At 48.3% G+C, this 26539-nt stretch overlaps 3 protein-coding genes across 9 annotated transcripts in view; 1 reads left to right on the top strand and 2 right to left on the bottom strand.

Moving 5' to 3' along the window:
- Positions 1–924: 924 nt before the first annotated feature.
- On the bottom strand, positions 925–1446 carry LOC103348426 (EP300-interacting inhibitor of differentiation 2). Its single transcript, XM_008257168.1, has one exon. The coding sequence runs from the start codon at positions 1444–1446 to the stop codon at positions 925–927; it is 522 nt and encodes a 173-aa protein (XP_008255390.1).
- A 156-nt stretch (positions 1447–1602) lies between these two features.
- Positions 1603–26539, top strand: part of LOC103348415 (paired-like homeodomain transcription factor LEUTX) — a 47883-nt gene continuing 22946 nt past the window's right edge. The window contains exons 1-4 of one of the 4 annotated variants that reach the window (XM_070062222.1): positions 1603–2587; positions 6030–6153; positions 11723–11802; positions 26119–26198. The gene's annotated coding sequence lies outside the window, so the exon portion shown is untranslated. Of the gene's footprint in view, positions 2588–6029; positions 6154–11722; positions 11803–23033; positions 23596–26118; positions 26199–26539 lie in introns of those variants that run through there. The other 3 variants (XM_070062223.1, XM_070062221.1, XM_008257130.4) reach the window with 3 other exon arrangements.
- LOC100339138 (placental protein 13-like) lies at positions 16321–23241 on the bottom strand. Of its 4 annotated transcripts, XM_017342187.3 has the most exons (5): positions 23055–23238; positions 22967–23022; positions 20197–20273; positions 19474–19684; positions 16321–16573 (listed from the first exon to the last, which is right to left on the bottom strand). In XM_017342187.3, exons 2-5 carry the CDS (start codon positions 22985–22987, stop codon positions 16460–16462), a joined length of 423 nt encoding a protein of 140 aa, XP_017197676.1. In that variant the 5' UTR covers positions 22988–23022; positions 23055–23238; the 3' UTR covers positions 16321–16459. The 4 variants fall into 4 exon arrangements, with proteins under 4 accessions (XP_017197676.1, XP_051702609.1, XP_008255349.1 ...); XM_051846649.2 differs by lacking the exon at positions 22967–23022 and having other exon boundaries at positions 20197–20398; positions 23052–23241; XM_008257127.4 differs by lacking the exon at positions 22967–23022 and having other exon boundaries at positions 20197–20276; positions 23052–23237.

Genomic DNA, 26539 nt, shown 5'->3' with positions numbered 1-26539 from the left:
CAGAAGGCAATGCAAGATAGCCTGAACACTGGCTCAATCCACCACAGTACAACCAAGGACTGCAACAGCACCCCTTTGTACAAGGTAATTCTATGTACATATTTACACGGGTCTCTAGGTTCCAACACTAAGAAATCAAGGCATATATACACACGTACATTATCTGTGTAGAGGGGAAAACCGATATTCATAAACGAGGTGGTGGGTCTACCTGCGGAGGTGTGGTGGGCACTGGGTGGCCAGGGAACATGCAGGGAAGACTCCTCACTGCACCTGTTATACCTTTCAAACCCTGTGAAAGCATTACCTAGTCAACAACGAAGGCATTTAAAATATGAAGCACACGCATCCTTCCCAGGTGTGTGTCCCGAAGACACACAATCTATGAAGCGGCCCTTTCCACTCTGATTCCACTTGGGGACACACACCATCTTCGCGCCATGGAGCCTTTGCTGCCGATCGCACGAAGGGATGGATTACCAACGCTGAACCCCTACCGGTCCTCCTCCGTCATCCAGTCCTAACCGTCCAGCTCCGAGATTAGAAACTTGGGTCTTTCGTCTTCTCGGTCAGCATTAGTGGGCTCTACCACAGGCAAGCCGTTCGCACTTCATTTTTGCAAAAAGCAGCCGATGCAGTGAGGCAAACAAAAACGCTAGTTTCTACGATGCCAGGGGGGCGGCGGTGACACGCGTGGGGATCCTTCTGCAGACGGAAACGTCTCTCTCCTTTTCTCTGGCTCCCCGACGAGTCCTCCTCCAACCATGCAACAACCGTTCTAGTCTCCCCTCCTGCATGACAACGAATTTTTTTTTTAAATTTCCAAAATAAGAATACTCTAGCTGTCGGATTGCCAAGCGATTCCATCTCCAGGGGGCTCCACAGGGAACGGCAGGTTTTTCTGGAAATGGCTGCCTCCGGGAGCTACTCTCTGTCTTTCAACCTGTCGCAGCCGAGCTCCGCGGCCAGGCGACTGAGGGCCACCGACGCAAAGAGGTCTTCGATGAACGTGAAATAATCCAGGTAGACGTTGGGGTAGCGCGTCTGCCAGCGGGCGTCGCGGGCCACCTCCCTCGCCCGGCACGCATCCATGAACACCCAGCTGGGCTCGTCCAGCCCCCGCAACCGGCTGCCGTGCGCGTGCGGCACCTCCTCCCCGAACGGCGGCTGCGCTCGCCCCCACTCAGCCCCAAAGGCCTCGGGCTCGCGCTCGTGCCGGGAGAAGGCGGCCGCGCCCATGCAGATCTCCCGCAGGAAGCGGGCCCTGGACCGGCTCTCGGGGCTCTCCTCCGGGCGCCGCGCGGCCATCGCGCCCGAGGCCGACTCCGCAGGCTGCGCCACGGCCGGCTCCAGGCTCCCGCCGCTTACCTCCGCCGGCGGGGCGTCGTCGCCGCCAGCAGCTGCACGGCGCTGCGGGACACGGCCGCCGGCGGGGAGCTCGGACATCTTGCACCACCGCGCTGGGAACGCAGCGCCCGCAAGCGCCGGAAATGACCGGACTGCGCTCGCCGGCGCATGCGCGCGCGCACTGCCGTGTGGGCGGGCGCTTTTCTTTTCTTTTTTCTTTTTAACCCCTTGTACTCCAGTGGTGCTTTGCAGGCGAGGGAGGCACCTTGTGGGAGGCTTGAGTCTGGCGAAAGTCGCCCTAGTCCCAAGCCGCTTCTTGTTTTAAAATGCAGTCCTGTTGTTCTTTGTCAGACACACCCACACGGTCACGTCTTGGGCCCTGTCTTGTCTTAAAAAGCTGGGCAATTGCCGGCGCCGCGGCTCACTAGGCTAATCCTCCGCCTGCGGCGCTGGCACACCGGGTTCTAGTCCCGGTCGGGGCGCCGGATTCTCTCCCGGTTGCTCCTCTTCCAGGCCAGCTCTCTGCTGTGGCCCGGGAGTGCAGTGGAGGATGGCCCAAGTACTTGGGCCCTGCACCCCATGGGAGACCAAAAGTACCTGGCTCCTGCCATCGGATCAGCGCGGTGCGCCGGCCGCGGCGGCCATTGGAGGGTGAACCAACGGCAAAGGAAGACCTTTCTCTCTGTCTCTCTCTCTCTCACTGTCCACTCTGCTTGTCAAAACAAAACAAAACAAAAAGGCGCTGGAAATCTGGAATTATTCTCCGGCGGCTGCTGTGTGTCACCTAGTGGCCCTCCCCAATCCCTTCTTGATTTTTTTCCTTTATATCTCCTCCCCCTCATCCTCTCCCCTGTGCCACTTCGGCTACCCTTACTCCCACTGCTTTATGTTTTTTTTTCCAAAGATGTATGAATTTATTCAAAGACGTATTTTGTTTGTTTGAAAGGTGGAGAGACAGAGAAAGAAATCTTCCGTCAGTTGGTTCACTCCTCAGATGGCGGCAGCTGCCGAAGGCGGGAGCCCTGGGCTGCATCCGGGCCTCCCACAAGGACCCGCATCTGTGTCCGACACGTGGGCTGCATCCGGGCCTCCCACGAGGACCCGCATCTGTGTCCGACACGTGGGCTGCATCCGGGACTCCCACGAGGGCTGCATCCGGGTCTCCCTCGTGCGCGGCCGGCCCAGCGCGGGATCTTCCTCAGGATCGGAAGCCGGGCCACCGGCGCTCAGGGCGTCGCAGGTGACTGACCCGCTCCTGCCCGCTTCCTGCCCCTTTCCCCCTGCTCCTCCTCCCGCTTCTTTCCTCCCGGCGGCCCGGGCCTCAGGCTGCCTTCTGTCGCCCTCCTCCCGCTGGTTTGTCTCAGAGTTCCAGCCCCGGCTGCTTCGAGCTTCCGGAGCTTGCGTCTTCCACACTGGGTAATGCCAGCTGCAGGCTTTCGCCTCTGGCTCCCGGCTCCCTTCTGCCACGTGGATTTATGTGCCGATCTACACCACGGCGAGTTGTCTCACTACAATATACACCTGACGCACTTTAACACGTGATTAAAAAAAAAGATTTGTTTATTTGAGAGGTAGTTACAGAGAGAGAGAGGTCTTCGTCCCCTGCTTCCTTCCCCGATTGGCCACACGCTGGAGCTGCGCCGATCCGAAGCCAGGAGCCAGGAGCTTCTCCCCGGTCTCCCACGCGGGTGCAGGGGCCCAAGCACGTGGGCCGTCTTCTCCTGCTTTCCCAGGTGCATTAGGGAGCTGGATCGGAAGTGGAGCGCCAGGACTCAGAGTGGTGCCCTGATATGGACCTAAGCGGCAGCTTAACCCCCCGTGCCACAGTGAGACTCCCCATTTTTGTGTTTTCGCTTCTTGTTGCACAGGAAATGCTGTCTCCCTCCTCCCAGCACCGACCTTCACGACTGTCTGGCAATTATTGCCCGCTTAGCAAAACCCGTAACTTAGGTGAAGTAAATCTGGATCCCTAATCTGACCTCACCCTCTGTGGGTGCATCCTGTGAGGAAGGTTTAGATTGGAAACTTGGCACTTGGCTCTTCTGGGCGTGCAGCAAGCTCACCCGTGCCCTCTTACTCTGGCCATGCACAGAAGCCATTGTTCTCACCTCAACCCCAGCTCATGTGCGTGATTCTCCGAGACTAGCAACACATTACTGCCTCTAGATACGCCTTGGAGGTAGTCTGTAATTAATTACAAAGGAGACTTCAAACAGCTTGTGGCAAATGGAATTAAAAGTAGTTTATCTGGGGCTGGGGCTGTGGTGTAGTGGGTAAAGCCGCCGCTTGTGAAGTCGGCATCTCTTATGGGTGCTGGTTTGTGTTTCAGCTGCTCTGCTTCTGATCCAGCTCCCTGCTAATGGCCCGGGGAAAGCAGCAGAAGATGGCCCAGGTGCTTGGGCTCCTGCTACCTTCATGGGAGACCCAGAGGGAGCCCCAGGCTCCTGGCTTCAGCCTGGCCCAGCTCTCGCTGTTGCGACCATCTAGGGAGTGAAGCAGCAGATGGACAATCTCTCTCCATCTGTCTCTCTCTCTTTACAACTCTGACTTTCAAATGAATAGGGGCCGGCACTGTGTTGTAGCGGGTAACGCTGCCACCTGCAGTGCCAGTGTCCCATATGGGTGCTGATTTGAGTCTTGGCCACTCCACTTTTGATCCAGCTCTCTGCTATGACCTGGGAAAGCAGTAGAAGATGGCCCAAGGGCTTGGGGCCCTGCACCCACATGGGAGGCCCAGAAGAAGCCATGGGAGACCCAGAAGAAGTCTTCAGCTTGGTCCAGCCCTGGCCATTGCAGCCATTTGGAGAGTGAACCAGTGGATCAAAGATCTCTCTCTCTCTCTGTCTCTCCATTCTCTCTGTAACTCTGACTTTCAAATAAATAAATAAATAAATATTTTAAAAATAAATAAATGAAATCTTAAAACTAGTAGGGTCAGGACTTTTGGAGTCAGGATTCAAACTCAGGCATTCCTGTCTAGCTTCCCAAGCTGCTCTTAATTGCTGCCTGTTTTTAAAGATCATGTGGGTGAAGGGTCCCAAGAACCTGAGCCATCTTCCACTGCCTTCCCAGGCTCTTTAGCAGGGAGTGGATCTGAAGTGAAGTAGAAGAGACTCTATTTTTTTTATTTTTATTTTTTTTGACAGGCAGAGTGGACAGTGAGAGAGAGAGACAGAGAGAAAGGTCTTCCTTTGCCATTGGTTCACCCTCCAATGGCCACTGCGGCCGGCGCACCGCGCTGATCCGATGGCAGGAGCCAGGAGCCAGGTGCTTTTCCTGGTCTCCCATGGGGTGCAGGGCCCAAGCACTTGGGCCATCCTCCACTGCACTCCCTGGCCACAGCAGAGGGCTGGCCTGGAAGAGGGGCAACCAGGACAGAATCCGGCGCCCCAACCGGGACTAGAACCTGGTGTGCTGGTGCCGCAAGGTGGAGGATTAGCCTAGTGAGCCGCGGCGCCGGCCCTAGAAGAGGCTCTAATAGGCCCTCTGATATGGGATGCCAGTGCCACAGACAGCAGCCTAATCAGTTGTACAAAACTGCTGGCCCCTGTTTCTTTTTTTTTTTTTTCTTATTTTTTGGTAGATGAAAATTTTTTTGTCATGGTTAGCTAAACTATTATTAACTTAATATTTGTTAATTAAAAATAAAAAATGGGACCAATGCTGTGGTGTAGCGGTTAAAACTGCCACCTGCTGAACTGGTAGTCCACACGGGTGCCAATTCAAATCCCGCTGCTCCACTTCCGATCCAGCTCCTTGCTAGTGTGCCTGGGAAGGCAGTGGAGGATGGCCCAAGTGCTTGGGCCCTGTGCCCACGCGGGAGACCCAGAAGAAGCTCCTGGCTTTGATTCAGCCCAGCTTCAGGCATTGTGGCTATTTGGGGAGTGAACCAGGGATTGAAAGTTCTCATTCTCTGTCTCTCTCTATATATAAAACATTGATTTCAAATAAATAAATGTGTCTTTAAAAAATTAAATAGGGGCCGGCGCTGTGGCGCAGCAGGTTAAAGCCCTGGCCTGAAGCGCCTGGCATCCCATATGGGCATCGGTTCTAGTCCTGGCTGCTCCTCTTCCAATCCAGCTCTCTGCTATGGCATGGGAAAGCAGTAGAAGATGGCCCAAGCCCTTGGTTCCCTGCACCCACGTGGGAGACCTGGAAGAAGCTCCTGGCTCCTGGCTGCAGATGGGTGCAGCTCTGGCCATTGCAGCCATTTAGGGAGTGAACCAGCGGATGGAAGATCTCTCTCTCTCTCTCTTTCTCTCTCTGCCTCTCCTCTCTTTGTGTAACTGATTTTAGAGTAAATAAATAAAATCCTTTAAAAAATTAAACAAAGTATGCCTAGAACTCAATGTAAATATATCAGATGTTATTGGTAACCTGCTGCTCACAAGTAGCAAGAACCGTGACCATGCTCCTTGCACAAATGGTTTAGGATACAGGGGTTCTTCACAAAGGTCCTGGAAAAGGAATTAAATGATAAATTTATTTTGATGCCAGAAATTTTAAAATTCATGCGCAGTGTTTTTCCTAAGATGCATTTCCATGAACTTTATGAAGTGTCTGTGTATTGCAGCCAAGGCCATAGGTAGCTTTTTCTCTTTCACTGCATTACTCTTGATTTTCTCTCTGCCAATTGGTTTCCTTTGGGACCTCTTTCAAGTATGATTCTTTTCCAAAACCAGGTCCCGTGTTGAGAAGAGAACCTCTGGGAAGCACTGGCTGTCATTTCTACCCAGACTTGGGTGTGGTGCACTCGAGAGCACTTTAGAGGCTCCTCCTTCCCAGTGACTGCAAACGGGACTCAAGGTACAGCACACATGGAGTGGGGGAGGCAGCTGGGTGGGATCACACGAGAGGGCAGGCTTCATCCCCCCCCACCCCTGGTGCAGGAAGAGCTGTCAAGACGGAGAGAAGCTGCTTGTTGCTTTTGGACTTCTGGAGGTGTTGGGGTTTGAATGGGTTTCCCAAAGTTCATGTTGGATGCTTAATCCCCCAACAGAGTAGTGTTGAGAGTCGGGACCTTAAAGAGGTGGTTGGGTGGTGAGGACTCCGCCCTCAGGCCTGGGTTAGTGCTGCTCTTCCACGAGTGGGCTTAGTGTTGAGCGTGCTGCTGGTGAAGAGTGAGTTTGGCCTCCTTTCCTCCTTGCTGTCTCTCCCGTGTGCTGCCTTCTATCAAGTTGTAACAAAGCAAGAAGTACCCCTACTCTTGAGCTTCCTAGTCTCCACACTGCAAGAAATAAATCTCTGTTCTTTATAAAATACTCAATCTGTGATATTCTGTTATAGTAGCACAAAATGGACTAAGATTTTTTTCTATATATTCAATTTAACTTATCTTCTTATATTTTTGTGATACATAATAACATGCCTAAAACATGTGGGATTCAAAGAATAATAAAGGTCATCTATATAACCACCACTCAGGTTTAAAAAGAAAACATTGCTGGGGCCAGCGATGTGGCGTATTGGGTAAAGCCACTGCCTGCAGTGCCAGCATCCCATATGGCCGCCGGTTTGAGTCCCAGCTGCTCCACTTCCCATCCAGCTCTCTGCTATGGTCTGAGAAAGCAGTGGAAGATGGCCCAAGTCCTTGGGCCCCTACATCTGCATGGGAGACCCAGAAGAAGCTCCTGGCTCCTGGCTTTGGATCGGCACAGCTCCGGCCATTGCAGCTATCTGGGGAGTGAACCAGCGGATAGAAGACCTCTCTCTCTCTCCCTCTCTTTTTTTCTCTCTCTGTCTCTGCCTCTCTGTAACTCTGCCTTCAAATAAATAAATCTTTAATAAACAAACAAACAAACAAACAAACATTGCCAGAGCCCTAGCAAGTGCCTTTCCATGTCACAACACTATTTTATTCCCTTCATTTTAAACAATATTCTGACTTTGGGGAAATTTTGCAGTCATGCATCCCTACACATTATAGATCATGCCATTCGCTTTTAAATTTTGCACAAATTGGGAACAGAGCCTGCAGTGCAGTAGGTTAAGTCTCTGCCTGTGGCACCAGCATCCCATATGGGTGCTGGTTCATGTCCCTGCTGCCCCTCTTCCAATCCAGCTCTCTGCTAATGCACCTGAGAAAGCAGTAGAAGATGGCCCAAGTGCTTGGGCCCCTGCACTCACGTGGGAGACTCAGAAGAAGCTCTTGGCTTCTGACTTTGGATCAACTATTGTGTCCATTTGAGGAGTGAACCAGCAGATGGAAGACCTCTCTCTGTCTCTTCCTCTCTCTCTCTCTGTAACTGCCTCTCAAATAAATAAGTACATCTTTACAAAATTTTGCATAAAGTTATACTTTATATATTAGTTTGTGCTTTGCTCTTTTTGTTCTGTATTTTGTTTGTAAAAGTCATTTACATGGCTACATGAAGCTATAGTACTTTTTTGTTGTTATATAGTATTCCATTGTAGGGAAACACTATAATTTATCTATTTTTGATATTTTTTCCTATTTTCTGGCTATTATGAATGATGCTGCTATGGACATGTTAACATTTTCATTAAGGATGTCTAAGTAGTGATGGAAGTTTGAAGTCAAAAGGGACACATATTTTCAACTGTACTAGTTACGTCATTGTTAAGCAGCTGTGTCAGTTTACATTCCCACCTGAGTGTTCCCTTGCCATATATACCAACATTTTTTCAGACATTAAGTTTCTTACTAGTTGGGGGATATAATAACATTTCATTAGGTTTTAACTTCTCCTAGATTACCAATAATGTTCAGCAATATCTTTTGATATTCTTTTTTTGTTTTTGTGAAGTGTCTGTTCAAATCTTTAGCCCATTTAATTAGGTTGTCTGACTTCATTAGTGATTTATAGGAGTTGCAAAAATATATTTTACCTGCTAATCCTTTATTTCATCTTTTAAGTTTTGATACTTATTTAAAATATCCCCCCAAATGAATAAACATTTACTTTAAAATTATTTATTTGAAAAGCAGCACACACATATACATGTACACACAAAACACTCTTCTGCTAGTCCATGCTCCAAATGCACCTGGTATCTGGGGTTGGGGGTGGGGGTGGGTGGAGAGAGAAGGAGAGAGAGAGAGAGAGAGAAAGCAATACAGAGAGAAAACTCTATTTCCCAAATGCCTGAGATGGCCAGGGCAAGGCCAAGGCTGTTGTCAGTAGTTGAACATTCAATCTAGATCTCAAATGTGGGTGACAGGAAGTCCATCACTTCAGCCATAACTGGTGCCTCCCAGGGTCCATGCTAGTAGGAAGCTGGAGTTAAGAGCCAGAGGTTGGTATTGAACCCAGGCACTCCAGTGTGGGATGTTGATGTCCTAACTGGCATCTTAACCACTAAGCTAGACCCTGCCTCAGTTTTGATATTTAGATAATTTGTTATTTTGTTGTTAAAATATTTTAAAATATCATCATTGGTTTCCTCCCAAACCCATGCATTATTTATAAATGTAGGGAACAAAAGCATATTCTAAAAATTTAGAATGTAAATCATTTCAGTGCTTTGAAATTTGTTAATAGTTACTTTATGTTATAGTGTATGGTCAAATTTTGCAAATATTTTATGTATACAAAGAATATATGTATGACTAGCATATAACTGACATGACCAGGCAGCAAGGTTCTGTGTAACTTTTTAGACTTTGTTACTTGTTCAATTATTTTATATTTGTGTATTCTTTACTAATTTTAAACATTTCTTAGAGAGAGAATTGGAGCTCCCCCCACTGGTTTGCTCCTCAAATGCTCCTCAACAGCTGAGACTGGTCCTGGGGCTGTGGCCAGGAACTGGGAACTCAATCCAGGTCTCCTTTGTGGGTGACAGACACCCAACCAGTTGAGCCATCACCTGCTGCCCCCCAGCATCTGCAATGGTGGGAAGCTGGAATTAGGAGTGAGAAATGGAAATCAGACCCAAGCACTCCAATATGGCACATGCATGTCTTAACCACTAGGCCAAATGTTCACCCTGTTCAATCAAACAATTTTCAAGATTTATTTATTTACTTGAAAATCAGAGTTACAGAGAGACAGAGAAGGAGAGATCTTCCATCTGCTGGTTCACTCCCCAAATGACCAGAACAGCCAGGGCTGGGCCAGGCCAAATCCAGGAGCCAGAAGCTTCACCTGGGTCTCCCATATGGGTGATGGGGCCCAAGCACTTGGGCCATTTTCCACATGCTTTTTCCAGGCCATTAGGGAGCTGGATGGGAAGTGGAGCAGCTGGGACAACCTGGTGCCCACATGGGATATGGCATTGGTGGCAGAAGCTTTACCTGCTACACCATACATTTGACTCCCCCATCTATCAGTTTTTAAGGGAAATGTATTAAAAAATTTTCACAGTGATTGTGTGACCCCTCTTCCCCATGGTTGCCTCTACCTCTCAGTGAGGCTTTTGCTAGAAATCACTCTTCATAAATCCCAACCCTGAGGGAAGTGTGACTACTAATTAGGGTGGGCTAGCTTTCACTAACAAATAGACCAAAAACTGCAGTGGCTTCATACAATAGAAGCTCATTTTTTTTTCCTCACAGAATAGTCAAGAGTTTTTTTTGATATTGGTGGTGGTGTCTGCCCCATGGTATCATTCAGGCTCTCAGGTTGGTTGCAGCCCTGCCATCATCAACATATGGGTTTCTAGGTTACCCTGGAAGTTTGCATCCCAGTCAGCTGAGAGAAAAAGGGCGAGTAGAGGAGCACATGGGAGGTTTTTGTGGGAGCAGGATTGGGGTGGCACCCACCGTTTCTACTTACAGTAGGCTAGAAACCAGTTACATGGCTACACTTCACTGCAGATGAGGTTGGGCTCTATATCCAGGGGAAATAGGAAGGAGGTTTGGTGAAAAGCCAGCAGAGTCTAGCACAACGATGTAAGATAAGGATAAAGTATTTGGAGAATAAGCTCTCCATCAATGAGTTTGCATATTACATTGGATAAAAGATCTTGCTGATAACTGCTCTAAATGAAATTTCTGCAGAGTTAATCATATGGCTACTAGCAGTAGCCATATGGAATCCCTCTTTGGATTTCACTTTGAAAGCCAGGGGAATTAATATTGCAATTGTCAAATGATGCTGGACCCTAACTAGTAGAAGGGATGCAAATTCTCAATGCCAAGGAGTATTCCACCAATACAATTCATGGCCTAGACAGTGCATGAATTTTTAAAGAAGCAGTGCTGGTGTACAACAGAACTGTGTTTTATTGACATAGTTGGTAGCCCTTGGGTAATTTAGGGATAAATATTTTTATTGTCATTTTAGCGGTACCAAGAATAATATCATTGGCATATCTGTTGTGGAAATTTGTATAAAACACACAAGCTATAGGGACACATCAAGAGCTTTCTCACCTGAATACAAAAAAAGTATTGCAGCATCTGTGTTTAGAAAACTAGAAACTAGAATCTGGAGGGAAAGATATGAAGGAGCTCTGCATAACCAAGCCAAAGGTAAGCTATGACCATTTCTTAAGTTGTAACAGAACTATTGAAAAATATTACCTATCAGGCCGGCACTGCGGCTCACTTGGCTAATCTTCCGCCTACGGCGCTGGCACCCTGGGTTCTAGTCCCGGTTGGGGCGCTGGTTCTGTCCCAGTTGCCCCTCTTCCAGTCCAGCTCTCTGCTGTGGCCCAGGAAGGCAGTGGAGGATGACCCAAGTGCTTGGGTCCTACACCCACATGGGAGACCAGGAGGAAGCACCTGGCTTCTGGTTTCGGATCGGCGCAGTGTGCGGCTGTAGCAGCCATTTGGGGGGTGAACCAACGGAAGGAAGACCTTTCTCTCTGTCTCTCTCTCTCTAACTCTGCCTGTCAAAAAAAATAGAAAAACATTACCTATCTTCTCTTAGCCAGGAATCTTCCAGAAATAGGCTTTGAGACTGGGGGAAACACAAGGGATTTATTTGGGAAGGGAAGGTGGCACTGAAGGAGGCTGGAGCAGTGTCATAGGCAAGGGACTGCAGTGGATAAAAGGCATTCTTTTAAGTCAGTTGCTGCAGCTCACAACTGAAATTCAAGCTCTCCAAAAAACCCTCTGAGAAGCAATTTTTAATACTTCAGAATGATCTCACCAGAGGGATGAAAGAGTTGGGCTAATTATATATAGCAACTCCCGAGTTTCTCTGATTAGAGTCATTGCTTGGGGGTATCCTTTAACATTTTCAGATTGCTGTCTGCTGGGGTTTGAATATTTGTCCTCCCAAACTCAGGGGTTTGGTCCCCAAACTCTGATTCAATGGTACTCAGGAGAGTGGAAATTTAATCAAGTTTTGTTGTGTGGAGAGTGAGTGGATGATGAAATCTTGCTGCCTTTTCTAGAGACCATACAGATGTAAACAGACACGTGCACTCTCTGCCTCCTGCCATGTGATGCTGTGTCTCATTCTAGGGCTTTGCCAGCAAGGATGCCCCCATCAGAGGCCAAACCAGTGGGACTACATGACCTTGGACTATGAACCTTTAGAAACTGTGAGTTAGATATACTTTTTGTAAGTTAGCTGCCTCAGGTATTTCATGATAGTAACAGAAAGCTGACTAGTACACCATGCACATGTGAGCAGCATGGCTTGCTATAGATCCAGAAAAAAGATCTGAAGACACAGATGAAAATACTGATGGTTGGAGTATATATTAATGTTGTGTCTATTTTAAGAGGGGAGGCTGAGGGGATTCCCATCTGTCTTAATATATATTCTGTGAGGCCATGGCGTGGAGTGTAGTCTCTTTGCTGTTGTGGTTTTATAAAAATGAAAATAAGGAGCAACTTTTAGAATAGATTCTTCCTATAGGAGAAATAAAGGTAAAATATTTTACTAATTATTTAATGATTCATGTATGGAATTCTGATGAAAAGCAATTTTCTAGCCTCAACCTCTGTTCCATGAGACTGCTAGAAAAATCAAACGATTCAGAAATATTGATTCAGAACATTCCAGGTGAAATTCTTTCTTTCTTTTTTAAAAAAATATTTATTTATTTATTTGAAAGGCAGAGTTACAGACAGAGAGAAAGGTCTTCCATCTGCTTGTTCACACCCCAAATGGCTGCAAAGGCCAGAGCTGGGCTGATCCAAAGTAAGGAACTTTTTCTGGGTCTCCCACATGGGAGCAGTTTCCCAAGTACTTGGGCCATTGTCCATTGCTTTCCCAGGTGCATTAGCAGGGAGTTGGATTGGAAGTGGAGCAGCTGGAACTCCAACTGGTGCCCATGTGGGATGTCAGCCTGTTACTCAGAAGCATAGGCCAGGCCCACCATGAGTCAGCACCATGGACAGTACCAGAGTCCTAACAGCGTTACAGACTTGGTATCATTATAGAGTTGAATCTGTTCTTCATTTTTTTTTTTAATTATTTGAAAGACAGAGTTACAGAGAGGCAAAGGCAGAGAAAGAGGTCTTATATCCACTGATTCACTCTCCAAATGGCTGCAACATCCAGAGCTGGGCTGTTCTGAAGCTAGGAGCCAAGAGTTTCTTCTAGGTCTCCCACTTGAGTGCAAGGGCCTAAGGACTTGGGCCATCTTCCAGTGCTTTCCCAGAGAGCTGGATTAGAAGTGGAGAACCCAGGACTCGAACTGGTGCCCATATGGGATGCTGGCAGAGCAGGCGGTGGCTTTACCCACTGTGCCACAGCACCAGCCCTGAGAAAGATCTTCTATCCACTGGTTTACTCCCAAAATGGCCACAATGGCTGGGGCTGGGACACACACAACCCAGGATCCTGGAACTCCATCCAGATCTTCCACATAGATGGCAAGGGTTCAGATACTTGGAACATCTTCCACTCTTTTCCCAGGCTCATTAGTAGGGAGTGGGAGTGGAAGTGGAGCAGCTAGGACTTGAACCACATATGAGATGTCAAGGTTGCAGGCAGCAGCATAGCCTGTTGTGCCACAACACCAGCCGCAGAACCTACTCTTTTAGAGGCTTCAGCATAGATGGGGAAAGCTATGAATATTTGAAATGGGACTGCTATTGGATCCAAGAATGACCTTCTATTTCTTGATAAATGCCCCGTTCTGTAAGAGAAGAACAGCAATCTGAATTGAGAAAGATGTTGGCAAGTCCCCAGAGGTATTTCAAATATTCTTCATTGACCAGCACCCTCTGGACTCCCCATGTCCTTGGGACATTTTTTCTGGATGCCATGAGCACAGCAAAGAACCTGAGATGAAGATGAATATAACAAATAATCCACATAAAGTGGACTGAATTGATGAGTGTCACCCAAAGAAAGGCAGTTACTGTGTGTTTGTCTAGCAGGGCCACCCTATAGGGTTGTGTAGTTTTTAAGATGCAATGGCCAAGGAGCAAGTAGATATGAAATATACTTCATGCCCTTCTCAGCAAGCAATGGAACCTGGGATAATTTTCATCTACTTAGAGAAAATAACTCCAATTTCCTGGGACCAGCATTGTGGCACAGCCGGTTATACCTCTACCTACATTGCCAGCATTCCATATGAGTATTGGTTTAAGTCCTGGCTGCATCACTTTCTATTAAGTTCCCCTCTAATGAACCTGGGAAAAGCAGTGGGAAGTGGCCCAAGTCCTTGGGCTCAACAGGGATGGAGTTCTGGGCCCCAGGCTTTGGACATGGCCCAGTACTAGCTATTGTGGCCATCTAGGGAGTGAATCAGTAGAAGAAAGATTTATCTGTGTCTCTCTGTCTCTGTAGCTCTGCCTTCCAAATAAATATAAAAAAGGGGGGGCAGTGTTGTGGCGTAGTAGGCTAGGCTTTCACCTGCAGCACCAACATCCCATATGGGTGCTGGTTCATGTCCTGGCTGCTTCTCTTCCAACCCAGCTCTCTGCTTTGGCCTGGGAAAGCAATGGAAGATGGCACAAGTCCTTGGGCCCCTGCACCCACATGGGATACCTGGAAGAAGCCCCAGGCTTCTGGCCTTGGGTTGGCCCAGCTCCAGCCATTACAGCCATCTGAGGAGTGAAACAGCACATGGAAAACCTTTATTTCTGTCTCTACTTCTCTCTGTCTGAAACTCTACCACTCAAATAAAAAATAATAATAACAAAGAATTGTCTAATCCAAAAAAGGAATGACAAGCTAAAGATGGGGCTCTGTGATCCATTATAAAAATAGAGAAATGACCAAGATTGGGATGGGAAATTTATAAGAAGATTGTGCCTAAATAGAACTCAAGCATTTAGAATTAGAGAGAGGAGGATATTTCATTCAAGTATGGAATAAAACCATGAAGAAAGGCCTGAGGTGTATCATTACCCATGTGTCGGTACCTCATGGTATCTGGGTGTCAGGTTGGGGAGGAGGGCTAAGGAAGAAGGCATATGGAGAGGAATTGCACCTGAGAATTTATACTGAATTCACTGCATATCCTGATTTAGATGATGAGATCCTGGACTTAAACTCTAAACCTGTTACCATACTTTATTACATTTGGGGTCTTCTTTAGAGGGGGTTGATTTTTTTATTTTTATTTTATTTATTCTGGGGTTGATGTTTTGACATGTGGGAAATATGTAAGTTATTGGGACCCGAGAGTAGAAAAGTTACTAGCTTCCAAGGTTGACCCTCCCCCTATACATTGACCCAAGATACACTAGCCACACCCTTATGCAGTCTACTCCCCTTGATTTGGGCTGTATGTGAGGCACAGCTTTTACAGAAGAATGTGGCAGAAGTGACACCTGTGACACCCAAAGCTGGGTCCTATGATGCCTTGCACTCTCTGCTTAGCCTTGTGGAAGGCTCCCCCTGGTGGTCACCATTCATTGAGTCCAATAAATAATAGACCGCATGAATTGAGGAAGTCCCACATGGCTATGGAGAGAGAGAACCAGCCAGTCCCAGCTGTTCTAGACACTCCAAGCAAAGAGTGAGCATTGTCTGGAAGCCCAGCAGATCCTTTAGAAGACTCAACCCCTCGCCACAGCCTTATTGAAGCCACATGGCACAGCATTCCTGTGAGTCCAGTCACCTGGTCAGACTGACAAAGATCATTGATTCCTGCTATGTTTTTAGTTATTTACTTATTTGAAAGGCAGAATGAGGGAGAACAGACAGAGATTAAAAAGATCTCCCTCCACAGATCGACTTCCTCAAATGCCCACAATAGCTGGGTCTGGGCCATGCTGAAGCCCGGACCTCAAACTCAGTATGGGTTTCCTTTGGTGGGGACCCAAGTATTTGATCCACCACCTGCTGCCTCACAGGGTCTGTATTAGCAATAAGTTAGAATCAGGAATGGAGTCATAACTGGAACCCAAGCACACTGATGTGGGATGCAGGTTCCCTAAGCAATGTCTTAACCCATAATTCTTATTTTAAAGCAAAGTGTTTCAGGGAGGTACTGTAATACGTAACTGAAACAACATCCATGTGCAAAAATTGTGCTTGTTCTAATGATAATTTACATGTACACTGATCTAAAATTGTGACAGTTCCAACATAGGACCTAAGTTTCTGCCCACATAACCTTAAAAAGTGACAGTTCCAACACAGGACCTAAGTTTCTGCCCACATAACCTTAAAAAGTATTCCTAGAAAAAATAGATTATTTGAGAGTAATCATTGAGTATCTGTGGGCCTGTAACTATTGCTGGGGTTAGTTCAAGTGCTAACTTAATTGTCTTGCTTCTCTCTAGTGCCTCCTGCACAAAACAGGCACAGAGATATACAGTAAACAACATTTTCATGCCTTAAAAAGTTAGCAAATTTCGTCTGATTTTCCTCAAATTAAAAGCTACTCCTCAAAGCCACCAACTGTAGCTCGATGACTATAGACAGCTGCCTAATATCTCACTTTGGTCATCTGGAACAGGATGAAGTTTCAGTTTAGAGTGCCTAGCTTACAATAAGTTCTATAAAATCATGTCCACTCTTGTCTTCTTGGTCATTTGAGTGACTGTCACTCACTCTGTGATTCACAGAATTATCCTCTTTGATTCCTCCTTCCTTCCCCACTTGGCAATGGCCGCTTACTTCTCTCCAGTCTAAAGCGAGACATACGTCCTGTGAAGTAGGGCGAAGTTTTAATGAGCAAGTACAGAGACCAGGATGAGGAGGAATCATTGTGCTGGCTTTGGGAATCCACAGGTCACATAGAGAAAGGGCTTCCTTGATCATGGGGAGTCTGGAAGCCTCCATCTCTAGCAGACGTCCACTGAGGTCAGGTAGACATCTCTCCACACCTGCATCATCCTCACAGACCCGGGGTGGACTCGGTGGGCAAAGCTGTAACAGTGCTGGCCATTTATCACTACCTGCAAGAGGGAAGAAAATGTGTCAGGTACAGAATGCCTCCATACAAACATTCAGTCTTCCTTTTCCATTTGCGACCTAGTACTTATACCACCCACCCAAAACTCCAAACCACACATCAGAAACCAGTAGACATACTTCTTTTTTGAAAAAAAAAAAAAAAGGTTTATTTGAAAGGCAGAGTCACACACACACACACACACACACTCACACAAACACACAGACATAGCTTTCATCTGCTGGTTTACTGGTTCACTCCCCAAATGCCTGCAACAGCTGGGGCTGGGCCAGGTCACAGCCAGGAGCCAAGAACTTCATCCAAGTCTCCAACATGAGTGGCAGGAGCTCAAGTACCTGGCCATCATCCACTGCCTCCCAGGCACATTAGCAGGGAGCTGGATTGGCACCACAATATGGAATTCAGGCTTCACAAGTTGGGCTTAACCCGCTGTGCCTCAACACCCACCCTCACATGCTTCTTTTATAGGTCAACTTTTGTGACTACATTGGACAATTGCTTACAATTTTCTGAGTCTGCTGACTCCTCTGGTGAAGTTCTACCACTCTGTGTGGCATTGTCTGTGTTTGCGCAGCCTCCCCTCTACCCTAGAAGAGCTCCGAGGTCAGGGACTTGACTTCCTGTGTCTCCTACAGCACGAGCCCTAGGGGTAGAGCTCACTACAGGTTCATTGAATGTGTAAACTTCAGGTCCCCAAACCTTCCCTGCATTTACTGCTGATGGTGCAGCTTCTCTTCTGGGCTGCTGGTGGTAGAGACTGCAACCTGGGTGTTCTTCAAGGTTCGGGTAGTGCAGTGGCTCAGAATGAAGATGTTGGGGGTGGTGCATGGTGTAGTGGTCAAGACACTGGTTGAGATGCCCATGTCTCATGTCAGAGGCCTGGGTTTACTACCTGGCTCCAGTTCCTGACCCCAGCTTCCTGGGATTGCAGACCTGGGAGGCAGCAGTGATGGCTCAGGTAATTGAGTTCCTGCCACCCACATGGGAGACTTGGCTTGAGTTCCCAGCTCTTGCCTTTGGTTTCCGTCCAGCCCTGGTTGTTGCAGGCATCTGGGGAGTGAACCAGTGGGTGGGATCTTTGGCTCTGTCTGGCTCTGCTTCTCAAATAGGAATAAAAAATAAATATAACTTCTAATAGCTTACAGGCATGTGAAATGTGCACTTCCTGAATCAACAAAATGTTAAAGAATGGTGAGGTTGGTAATGAGAAGAGTGTGGTATAGAACCTTAATGCAGTGTCATTTGTGAAAGAAAACTATTGGAAAGAATCTGAATACCCATCAAAAAGGGTCAGTTCTAATTCTGATCATCCTTCTATTGGAATATTATTTCACTCATTAAAATGCAAGGTAACAATATCATCATAGAGTCATTTTTAATGATATATTTTAAGAATTTTTTATTTATTACAAAAGCAGAGTTACTGAGGGAAAGAGAGAGAGAGAGAGGTCTTCCCTCTGTTGGTTCACTTCCCAAATGGCCACAACAGCCAGGTCTGGGCCAAACCAAAGCCAGGAGCCAGTAACTTCATTTGGATCTCCCACATGTGTTCAGGACTTGGGCCATCTTCTGCTGCTTTCCCAGGTACATAAGCAGGGAGCTGGATTGAAAGAGCAGCTGTTGGAACTCTAAATGTTGCCCTTATGAGATGCAGACATCTCAACTGGTGGCTTTACTAGCTACACCACAATGCCGGCCCCAGGTGTTTTTTGACTACTAATAAACTCTAGTTCTTAATGCAGTATAAAGAGACGTGTACCATCAAATGTTCAAAAAGAAATGAAAACGTGTGTATGTACGTGTATATCTATACATAAGCATATATACGTTGATATGCTTGTATATGTACGGATCATCTCTTTGAGGAAGGTAATGAAAGTAGCAATGGTTGTTCTGGGAATAAGGATGGGGTTCAGGAGTCAGATGGGGTTGGTGTTGTGGTGTAGCGGGTAAAGCTGCCACCTTTGATGCTGGCATCCTGTATGAGCACTGGGTCAAGACCCGGCTGCTCCACATCCGGCTGATCCAGCTTCCTGCTGATGGGCCTAGGAAAGCAGTGGAGGATGACCCAAGTGCTTGGACCCCTGCACCCAGGTGGGAGACCCTGAAAAGGTCCAGGCTCTGGCTGTTAGAGCCATTTGGAGAGTGAACCAGCAGATGGAAGATTCTCTCTGTCTCCCCCTCTCTTTGTGTAACTCTGACTTTCAAATAATTAAAAATAAATCGTTACCAAAAAATGAAAAAATGGAGTTAGGTGAACACTTACTTTTGGCTGACAGAATAATTCTATTCCTATGCATATTTTAACCATTTAGCTATATGAACATTTCCCTAACAGCATAACTAGAAATGATGGTTGTGGGGGAAGCCAGGGGAGATCCTCTCCAGTGGACGAGATGGCCTGTGAGCCAACCCTGACCCTGGACAGAGTTGGGAAAAGAATTGAGGATGGCAGGAAAAGCAGAGGGAGCTCTGAGGTTCCAAGCCTTGGGCTGCCTTTCTTTCTCTCTCCCTCTCGCTGTAACTCTCTCTCTCTCAAATAAATTAATAAGTAAAATCTTTAAAGTAGGGGGCAGTGCTGTGGCGCAGTAGGCCAATCCTCTGCTGGCTGCGCCGGCATCGTGGCACTGGTTCGAGTTTCGGCTGCTCCCCTTCTGATCCAGCTCTCTGCTAAGGCCTGGGAAAGCAGTAGAAGATGGCCCAAGTGCTTGGTTACCTGCACCCATGTGGGAGACTAGGAAGAGGCTCCTGGCATCAAATTGATCCAGTTCTGACTATTGCAGTCATTTGGGGAGTGAACCAACAGATATAAGACCTTTCTCTCTGTCTCCAGACCAGGGAGCCCAGGCAGGTGATGCAGCAGGTGCTCCTGGGCACACTCACCTGGTACTCATTATGCAGCACCAAGATGCACAGTTCAAACTGTTGGCCGTCCACGAAGGGCATGTGGGAGTATTTCACCTCACAGTCCCAGCCCCCACACCGAAGGCTGTTCATGACCACACAGTGGCCAAAGTACACTCGTAAATGGAAGGCGATGTCAGACCTCTCATTAGTGCCCATGTGGAAATCCACCTGCAACTGTGGGTCCTTCCTGAGGGCAAAGCACATGGCATGTTGGGCAGGTCCCCCGCCCCGTGACACCCCACACTCCACACACGTGCCGAGCCTTTCCTACCTCTTCCCCATGGTGAGAGGAAGGTATGCTGTGTCCTTGTCCCTGTGGGGCTGTTTTGGCTCATCCTGCCAGGGTGCTGAGATACTCTGTCCCTTAGCCCAAGACTAAAAATGAGCCACAGCCACTGACCTGGGCCTGTTGGTTGTCCATTCCCTGAAAAGTCTATGGCCCTTGATAAACATCTACATCCCCACCCCCATCCCTCTAAGGGACCTCTTTCTTCTCCCAGAACCAAGCTCTGCCTGCAGCTCAGCCACTACAGGTCAACACCTGGGGCTTAGGGTCTCCAGGATCTGCACCCGCATTTTGTCACCACTATGCTAATGAAAGATGTTAGCTTCACTCAGACGTGAGGCGACCCTCAGCTCTGACAGTCTCCTCCACCCTAATGGTCCTCCACCCCCACCCCTGGACCTTACAGTACTCACCTGAAAGAGTTGGCAGGTGTCCCTCTGATTGTCACTGAAGAACCAATACACAAGGACACATTCCGTGTGTATGGGACCTGCTGTGGGAATTGGGAGTGGGTGAGAGGGGCCAGGGCAGGTGACGGCTCCCCTCCTACACGTTTGCTGAAGAACCCCTTTATCTCCATCCATCACGGTCAGGGGTCCCTGTATTGTGACAAGGCTGAAGAAGGGTCTCAATTAAGAGCAAGGGTCAAGAGCCAGGCTACTTAGATTCTAATCCTGACTCTGCCTGTCACTAGCAGTGAGATGTGAGTTCCATTATTTGTACTCTCCCTGCCTTAGTTTATCCAGTACAAGGAGGATTGTCAGGAATTCCTACTTCATAGGGTGTTCTAGGAACTGAGTAGCTTATACATGTAAGGACTATACACCTTTAGTCCTGGTGTATAGAGGGTCTGTATGGGGTTTACCTTTGAATGTGGAGGGCCCTTTCTGGAATATGCCTTCCAATAATTTTCTACCTTTAGAATGGTGAAAGTGAGACTTGAGGCTATAAAAACACAGAAATTCATTCCAGTAGAAAAAAGAACATGGGGCTAGCTCTGTGGCATAACGGGTAAAGCTGCCACCTGTCATGCACCGGTTCGAGTCCTGGCTGTTTAACTTCTGATCTAGCTCTCTGCTGTGGCCTGGGAGAGGAGGGGAGGATGGCCCAAGCCCTTGGGCCCCTGCACCTGCATGGGAGACCTAGCAGAGGCTTTTGGCTCCTGGCTTCGGATTGGCCCAGCTCTAGCCATTGCGGGCATTTGGGGAATGAACCAGCGGATGGAAGACCTCTCTCTCTCTCTCTCTGCCTCTGCCTCTGCCTCTGCCTCTCTGTAACTCTTTCAAGTAAAATAAATAAATCTTAAAAAAAAGAACATGTTTATAGTGGTGTGGTGGGTGGGCTTTGTGGCACAGGACTTGGGACACCCCATCCTGTTTTGGAGTGCCTAATGAAGTCCTGGCTTCTTTGCTTCTTCTTCCTTTTACTCCCCCCCACCCCCAATTTATTTGCTTGAAGGCAAAGTTACAGAGAAAGAGGGAGGGACAGAGAGTGAAAGAGATCTATATGCTGTTTTACTCCCCAAATGGCGGCAATGGCCATGGCTGGGCCAGTAGCCTGGAGTCCATCTGGGTCTCCCACGTGGGTGCATGGACCCAAACACTTGTGCCATCTTCTGCTGCTTTCCCATGCACATTACCAGGAAGCTGGGGTGGCCAGGACATGCACAGTGCCCATATGGGATGCTGGTATCATAAGAGGTGGGTTAACCTGTGCCACAGTGCCGGCACAGGCTCTTTTGCTTCTGATCCAGCTTCTTGCTAATGTGCCTGGAAAGGTAGCAGATGATAACCCCAGTATTTGGGTCACTGACACTCACGTGAGACCTGGATAGAGTTACAGGCTCCTGGCGATCTGGCTTTTGCAGCCCTCTGGGAAAGTGAAATAGCTGATGGAAGATTCTCTCTCTCTCTCTCTCCCTCTCCCTCTCCATCTTTCAAATAAATAAATAAATAAATCCTTTAAAAATGACAAAAATTAAGAGAGGGAACGTGAACAAATTGTGGAGAGCATAGTCCCAGGACTTGCGCCAAGGGTATGGGGCTGGGAAGGAGTCAGCAAGAATCTGCAAAGTGTGGATGATCTTGGGTTTTTTTTTTTTTTTTTGAAAGGCAGAGTGGACAGTGAGAGAGAGAGACAGAGAGAAAGGTCTTCCTTTGCCGTTGGTTCACCCTCCAATGGCCGCCGCGGCCAGCGCGCTGCGGCCGGCACACCGCGCTGATCCGATGGCAGGAGCCAGGAGCCAGGTACTTATCCTGGTCTCCCATGGGGTGCAGGGCCCAAGCACCTGGGCCATCCTCCACTGCACTCCCTGGCCACAGCAGAGGGCTGGCCTGGAAGAGGGGCAACCGGGACAGAATCCGGCGCCCCGACCGGGACTAGAACCTGGTGTGCCGGCGCCGCTAGGCGGAGGATTAGCCTAGTGAGCCGTGGCGCTGGCCGATGATCTTGGTTTTAAGTCCTGTTTGAACTGAGGCTAGATTTGCTCCCTCCTGTTTGGGAGGATGTAGTTCCCTGAAAGCAGTCTCCCCATGGCTCCCACAGTGTCCAGATTCTGCCCATCCTTCTATAGCACCATGGCAAGGAGAGCCTGGGCCAGAGGAAGGGAGGTGAGGCAGGAGCCAGTGGTCATTGTGTGCAGACCCAGCCCGCTGATCCCGCGGCCCCCCTCCACTCTCCCTGAGAAGCCCCTAAGGGCTTCTTCATTCTGCTCCTGGGAATGCTCAGAGATGAGTCCTCAGGTTCTGGTGGTCCCCAGGACCTTCACCAGTTCTGCCCACTGGGACCCATGCCAATACCCATGGAAAAATCACAGCCACCTAACGGGAATCAGTGCTATGGAGGGGGCAGGAGAGAACCTGCACATGCAGAGTGAGCCACACACAGTCAAAGTGCAACCCCTGGCCACAGAATAACCCCCTCCCCCACACACAGTGACAAAGAAGAATGCACAGTCTCACCCCCTTACACTCATCACACACCCGCCCTCCCTAGTCAGTGTCTGTCTTCCTCTTAAAGTCACATTGTCTCAACAGAGCCCACTCTGTCAGATGTAATCTGATGCTGACACGGGATTACCCTGCTCCAGGGTCAGCCCATAATGTCCTATGAGGACCTCATGTGTCATAGCCCCAGGTCTCTCTTCCACACATCCACAACTCTCAGTAGCACATTCAGCATAACTGTTCTCAATTTGTGATCCATCCCATTTTCTCTTCCTTCCTTTATGTGACTCGGGGCCACTGGAGGCGGTGCCTCTTCAGCTCACCTGTTGCTCTGCCATTGTTGTCTTCCTCAGGGTGGCTCGTCCTCGGGGTGTCTGGTCTTAGGTGTGGCACTCTTGGGCTGGCTGCATGGAAGTGACTCCTCCAGCCTTGCCCTCTGGTTTTATTCCTGAGCCCAAGCTTTCTGAGAAAGGTTTCCCAGCAGGGTGTGTGTGAGGGGGTGGGGTGTCAGAAACAACGCCTGTTGTGTGGGGCTGTGTCTGTGATGCGGCAGATATGTCAGAGAGGAGCTGCCAGGGTCAGGCACAAACAGCGGTGATGCGGTGGAGGGTGGGTCCAGCCCCACACCTCTCCCAGCCTTTTCCCACAGGGCAGGGTCCACTTACAAGGTGTACATTTTCCTCACTTGCACAATGACAAAGAAGAGATGGCCCAGGGGATAAGACCGTTGGCTCCGGAAGGAAATCCTCTTCTCTCGCAGAGCTTCCGGGAGAGTGTGGCGATGGAGCCTCGGCAGGACCTGGGGACAGAGGTAGAGAACATCCTCGTGCCAGCCTCACCCTAACCCAACTGAGCCCCTGGCACCAGGTGAGGGCCACTCAGATTGTGTCTCTCACACACCTGGGCCCTAGCCACGCCCCCGCTTTCTCTCTGGGTGTCCACGTACCTTGAAATTTCAGACCCCTAGCTCTCCTGTGGATTATGGGAGAAAGCTGAGACCCTAAGTTCTAGTCTTTGATGTGCCTGGTCCTTGGTTCCAGGCCCATCTGAAGACAGCTGCAGCAGAGGTGATGGGACTTCAGCCACGATGCAGTCCATAGTTGGGGTGGAGGACTAGGACCCCTCCTCAAGTTCCCCTTTGGTGGTGAGAGGGAACATCCTAAAGCCCAAACTGGAATTTAAGGAAGGAGTGTGTTAGACTTCATTCATCGTTGACATGGAATCATGTCAATAATGCCATCACTTGCATATTCAACTGTTTGAGGCTTCCTTCTTAGGTTCTGTGGGGATTGACAGCAGAAGTCTTTTGGCCACTGTAGGCACCGAATGGAGTCCCTTCCTTCCATGCAGGGTTTCTGCACAGTAGCGACCCCTGGGTATCCCCTGTGGGCTTATTCTCAATGGCTCGCATCACACTGGTTGTCCAAGAGCAGTGTCGGTGTCCCTGTGATAAATATAAAGCACTCTTCATAGTTATTTTCATTTTATTTGGAAGGCATGGTGCATGCACACATGCACACACAGACACCTAGAATTCCCATCTTCTGGCTCACCCCACAAATGCCTAACATAACCTGTGCTGGGCCAGGCTAAAGCTGGGAGCCAAGCAATGTACCCCGATCTCCCACATTGGTGGCAGGAATCCACTGGCTCACAGAGGCATGTTAGCAGGAAGCTAGAATTGGAAGTGAAGGAGCTGGGACTCAAACCAGACTCTGATGTGGAATGAGGGCATTCCCAAGTGGTAAATTAACCACTAGTCCAAGTGTCTCCCATTCTTTCCATTTGTGTTTGTTTGTTTGTTTATTTATTTATTTATTTTTGGCCAGGCAGAGTTAGACAGTGAGAGAGAGAGAGAGATACAGTGAGAGTGAGAGACAGAGACAAAGAGAAAGGTCTTCCTTCCGTTGGTTCACCCCCCAGCCGGCGCACTGCGCTGATCTGAAGCCAGGAGCCAGGTGCTTCCTCCTGGTCTCCCATGCAGGTGCAGGGCCCAAACACTTGGGCCATCCTCCACTGCACTTCTGGACCACAGCAGAGAGCTGGACTGGAAGAGGAGCAACCAGGACAGAATCCGGTGCCCCAACCAGGACTAGAACCTGGGGTGCCGGCGCCACAGGCAGAGGATTAACCAAGTGAGCCGCGGCGCTGCCCCATTTGTATATATTTTTTAAAAATATTTGTTTATGGGGCCAGCGCTGTGGCACAGCATGTTAACGCCCTGGCCTGAAGCACCGGCATCCCATATGGGTGCCGGTTCAAGACCCGGCTGCTCCACTTCCAATCCAACTCTCTACTATGGCCTGGGAAGCGGTAGAAGATGGCCCAAGTCCTTGGGCACCTGCACCCATGTGGGAGACCCGGAAGAAGCTCCTGGCTCCTGGCTTCGGATTGGTGCAGCTCCAGCCATTGTGGCCAATTGGGGAGTGAACCATCGGCTAGAAGACTTTCTTTCTTTCTTTCTTTCTTTCTTTCTTTCTTTCTTTCTTTCTTTCTTTCTTTCTTTCTCTCTCTCTCTCTCTCTCTCTCTCTCTCTCTCTCTCTCTCCCTCTCTCTCCCTCTCTCTCTCTCTCTCTCTCTCTCTCTCCCTCCCTCCCTCCTCTCTCTCCTCTCTCTCTCTCTCTGCCTTTCCTCTCTGTGTAACTCTGACTTTCTAATAAATAAATAAATCTTTAAAAAATATTTATTTATCTGAAAGGCAGAGAGAGAGAGAGAGAGAATCTTTCACCCACTGGTTCACTCCCCAGATGGCCATAACCATTAGGGCTAGGCACCAGGAACTCCGTCTTGGTCTTTCACATGGGTATTAGGGGCCTGGGTATTCAGGCCATCCTCTGTTCTTTCCTAGGCATATTAGGAGGGAGCTGGATGGAAAGAAGCAGCCAGGATTTGAACCCTTGCTCACAGGGAATGCCAGCATTGCATGCAGAGGATTAACCCTTTGCACACAATCCTGGCTCAAGTTTTATAATTGTTGTGGAGACATAGATAGATGGTAAAACTATAAATAAAAGCTGTGAGCAACAAGCACATTCGGTGGGATTCACCTGGGAAGATCAGGCTGTGAGAGGCAATGGGGAGGGCCTCCTAAGCATTTTCAAATAAATAATTTCTGAAGCTTGGTGGTGGGTACATGTATGCTTTATTTAATTTCAGGTATATGTGTTTTGTATTCATGATATATTTCACAATTTATGGCTTTCATTATAGTTTTTTTCAATTATAAAGACGATTCACTTATTTGAAAGGCATAGAGTGTGAGAGAGAGCAGTGTATCTTCCATCAACTTGTTAACTCCCCAGGTGGCCACTACAGCTTGGGGCGATAGAGAGACACAGACAGACACATACACTCTCACCTCTTGCCATGTGATGTTCTGTGTCATTCTAGGGCTTTGCCAGCAAGGATGCCATCATCAGAGACTAAACCAGTGGGGACTACATGACATTGGACTATGCACCTTTAGAACCGTGAGCTAAATAAACTTTTCTCTTTATAAGTTAGCTGCCTCAGGTATTTAATTGTAGTAACAGAAAGCTGACTAGTACGCCATGGATTTATATAGATCCAGAAGAAGATCTGAAGACACAGGTGAAGATACTGGCAGTTGGGGTGTATATTAGTGTTGTGTCTCATTTGAGAGGGAAAGGATAAGGAGATTCCCATCTATCTTAATATACAGTTTGTGAGACCATTGTGTGGAGTGTAGTCTGTTTTCCCTTTGTGGTTTTGTAAAAATGAATATAAGAGCAACTTCTATAACAGATTCTTCCTAAATACAGGAGAAATAAAGGTAGACTATTATACTAAT

This window comes from Oryctolagus cuniculus, chromosome 18 (assembly GCF_964237555.1).
Source record: "Oryctolagus cuniculus chromosome 18, mOryCun1.1, whole genome shotgun sequence".
In the NCBI taxonomy this organism is placed as follows: domain Eukaryota; kingdom Metazoa; phylum Chordata; class Mammalia; order Lagomorpha; family Leporidae; genus Oryctolagus; species Oryctolagus cuniculus.
This window is presented reverse-complemented; position numbering and strand designations above follow the sequence as displayed.

What these genes read in the sequence shown, in the direction of transcription:
- LOC103348426 (XM_008257168.1), bottom strand. Translation starts at nt 1,446, where the DNA reads ATGTCCGAGCTCCCCGCCGGCGGCCGTGTCCCGCAGCGCCGTGCAGCT.
- LOC100339138 (XM_051846649.2), bottom strand. Translation starts at nt 20,363, where the DNA reads ATGGAGATAAAGGGGTTCTTCAGCAAACGTGTAGGAGGGGAGCCGTCA. An exon ending in ACACCTGCCAACTCTTTCAG is followed by an intron (nt 19,685 to 20,196) that starts GTGAGTACTGTA and finishes CTTTGCCCTCAG; the next exon opens with GAAGGACCCACAGTTGCAGG. An exon ending in TGCTGCATAATGAGTACCAG is followed by an intron (nt 16,574 to 19,473) that starts GTGAGTGTGCCC and finishes TCCCTCTTGCAG; the next exon opens with GTAGTGATAAATGGCCAGCA.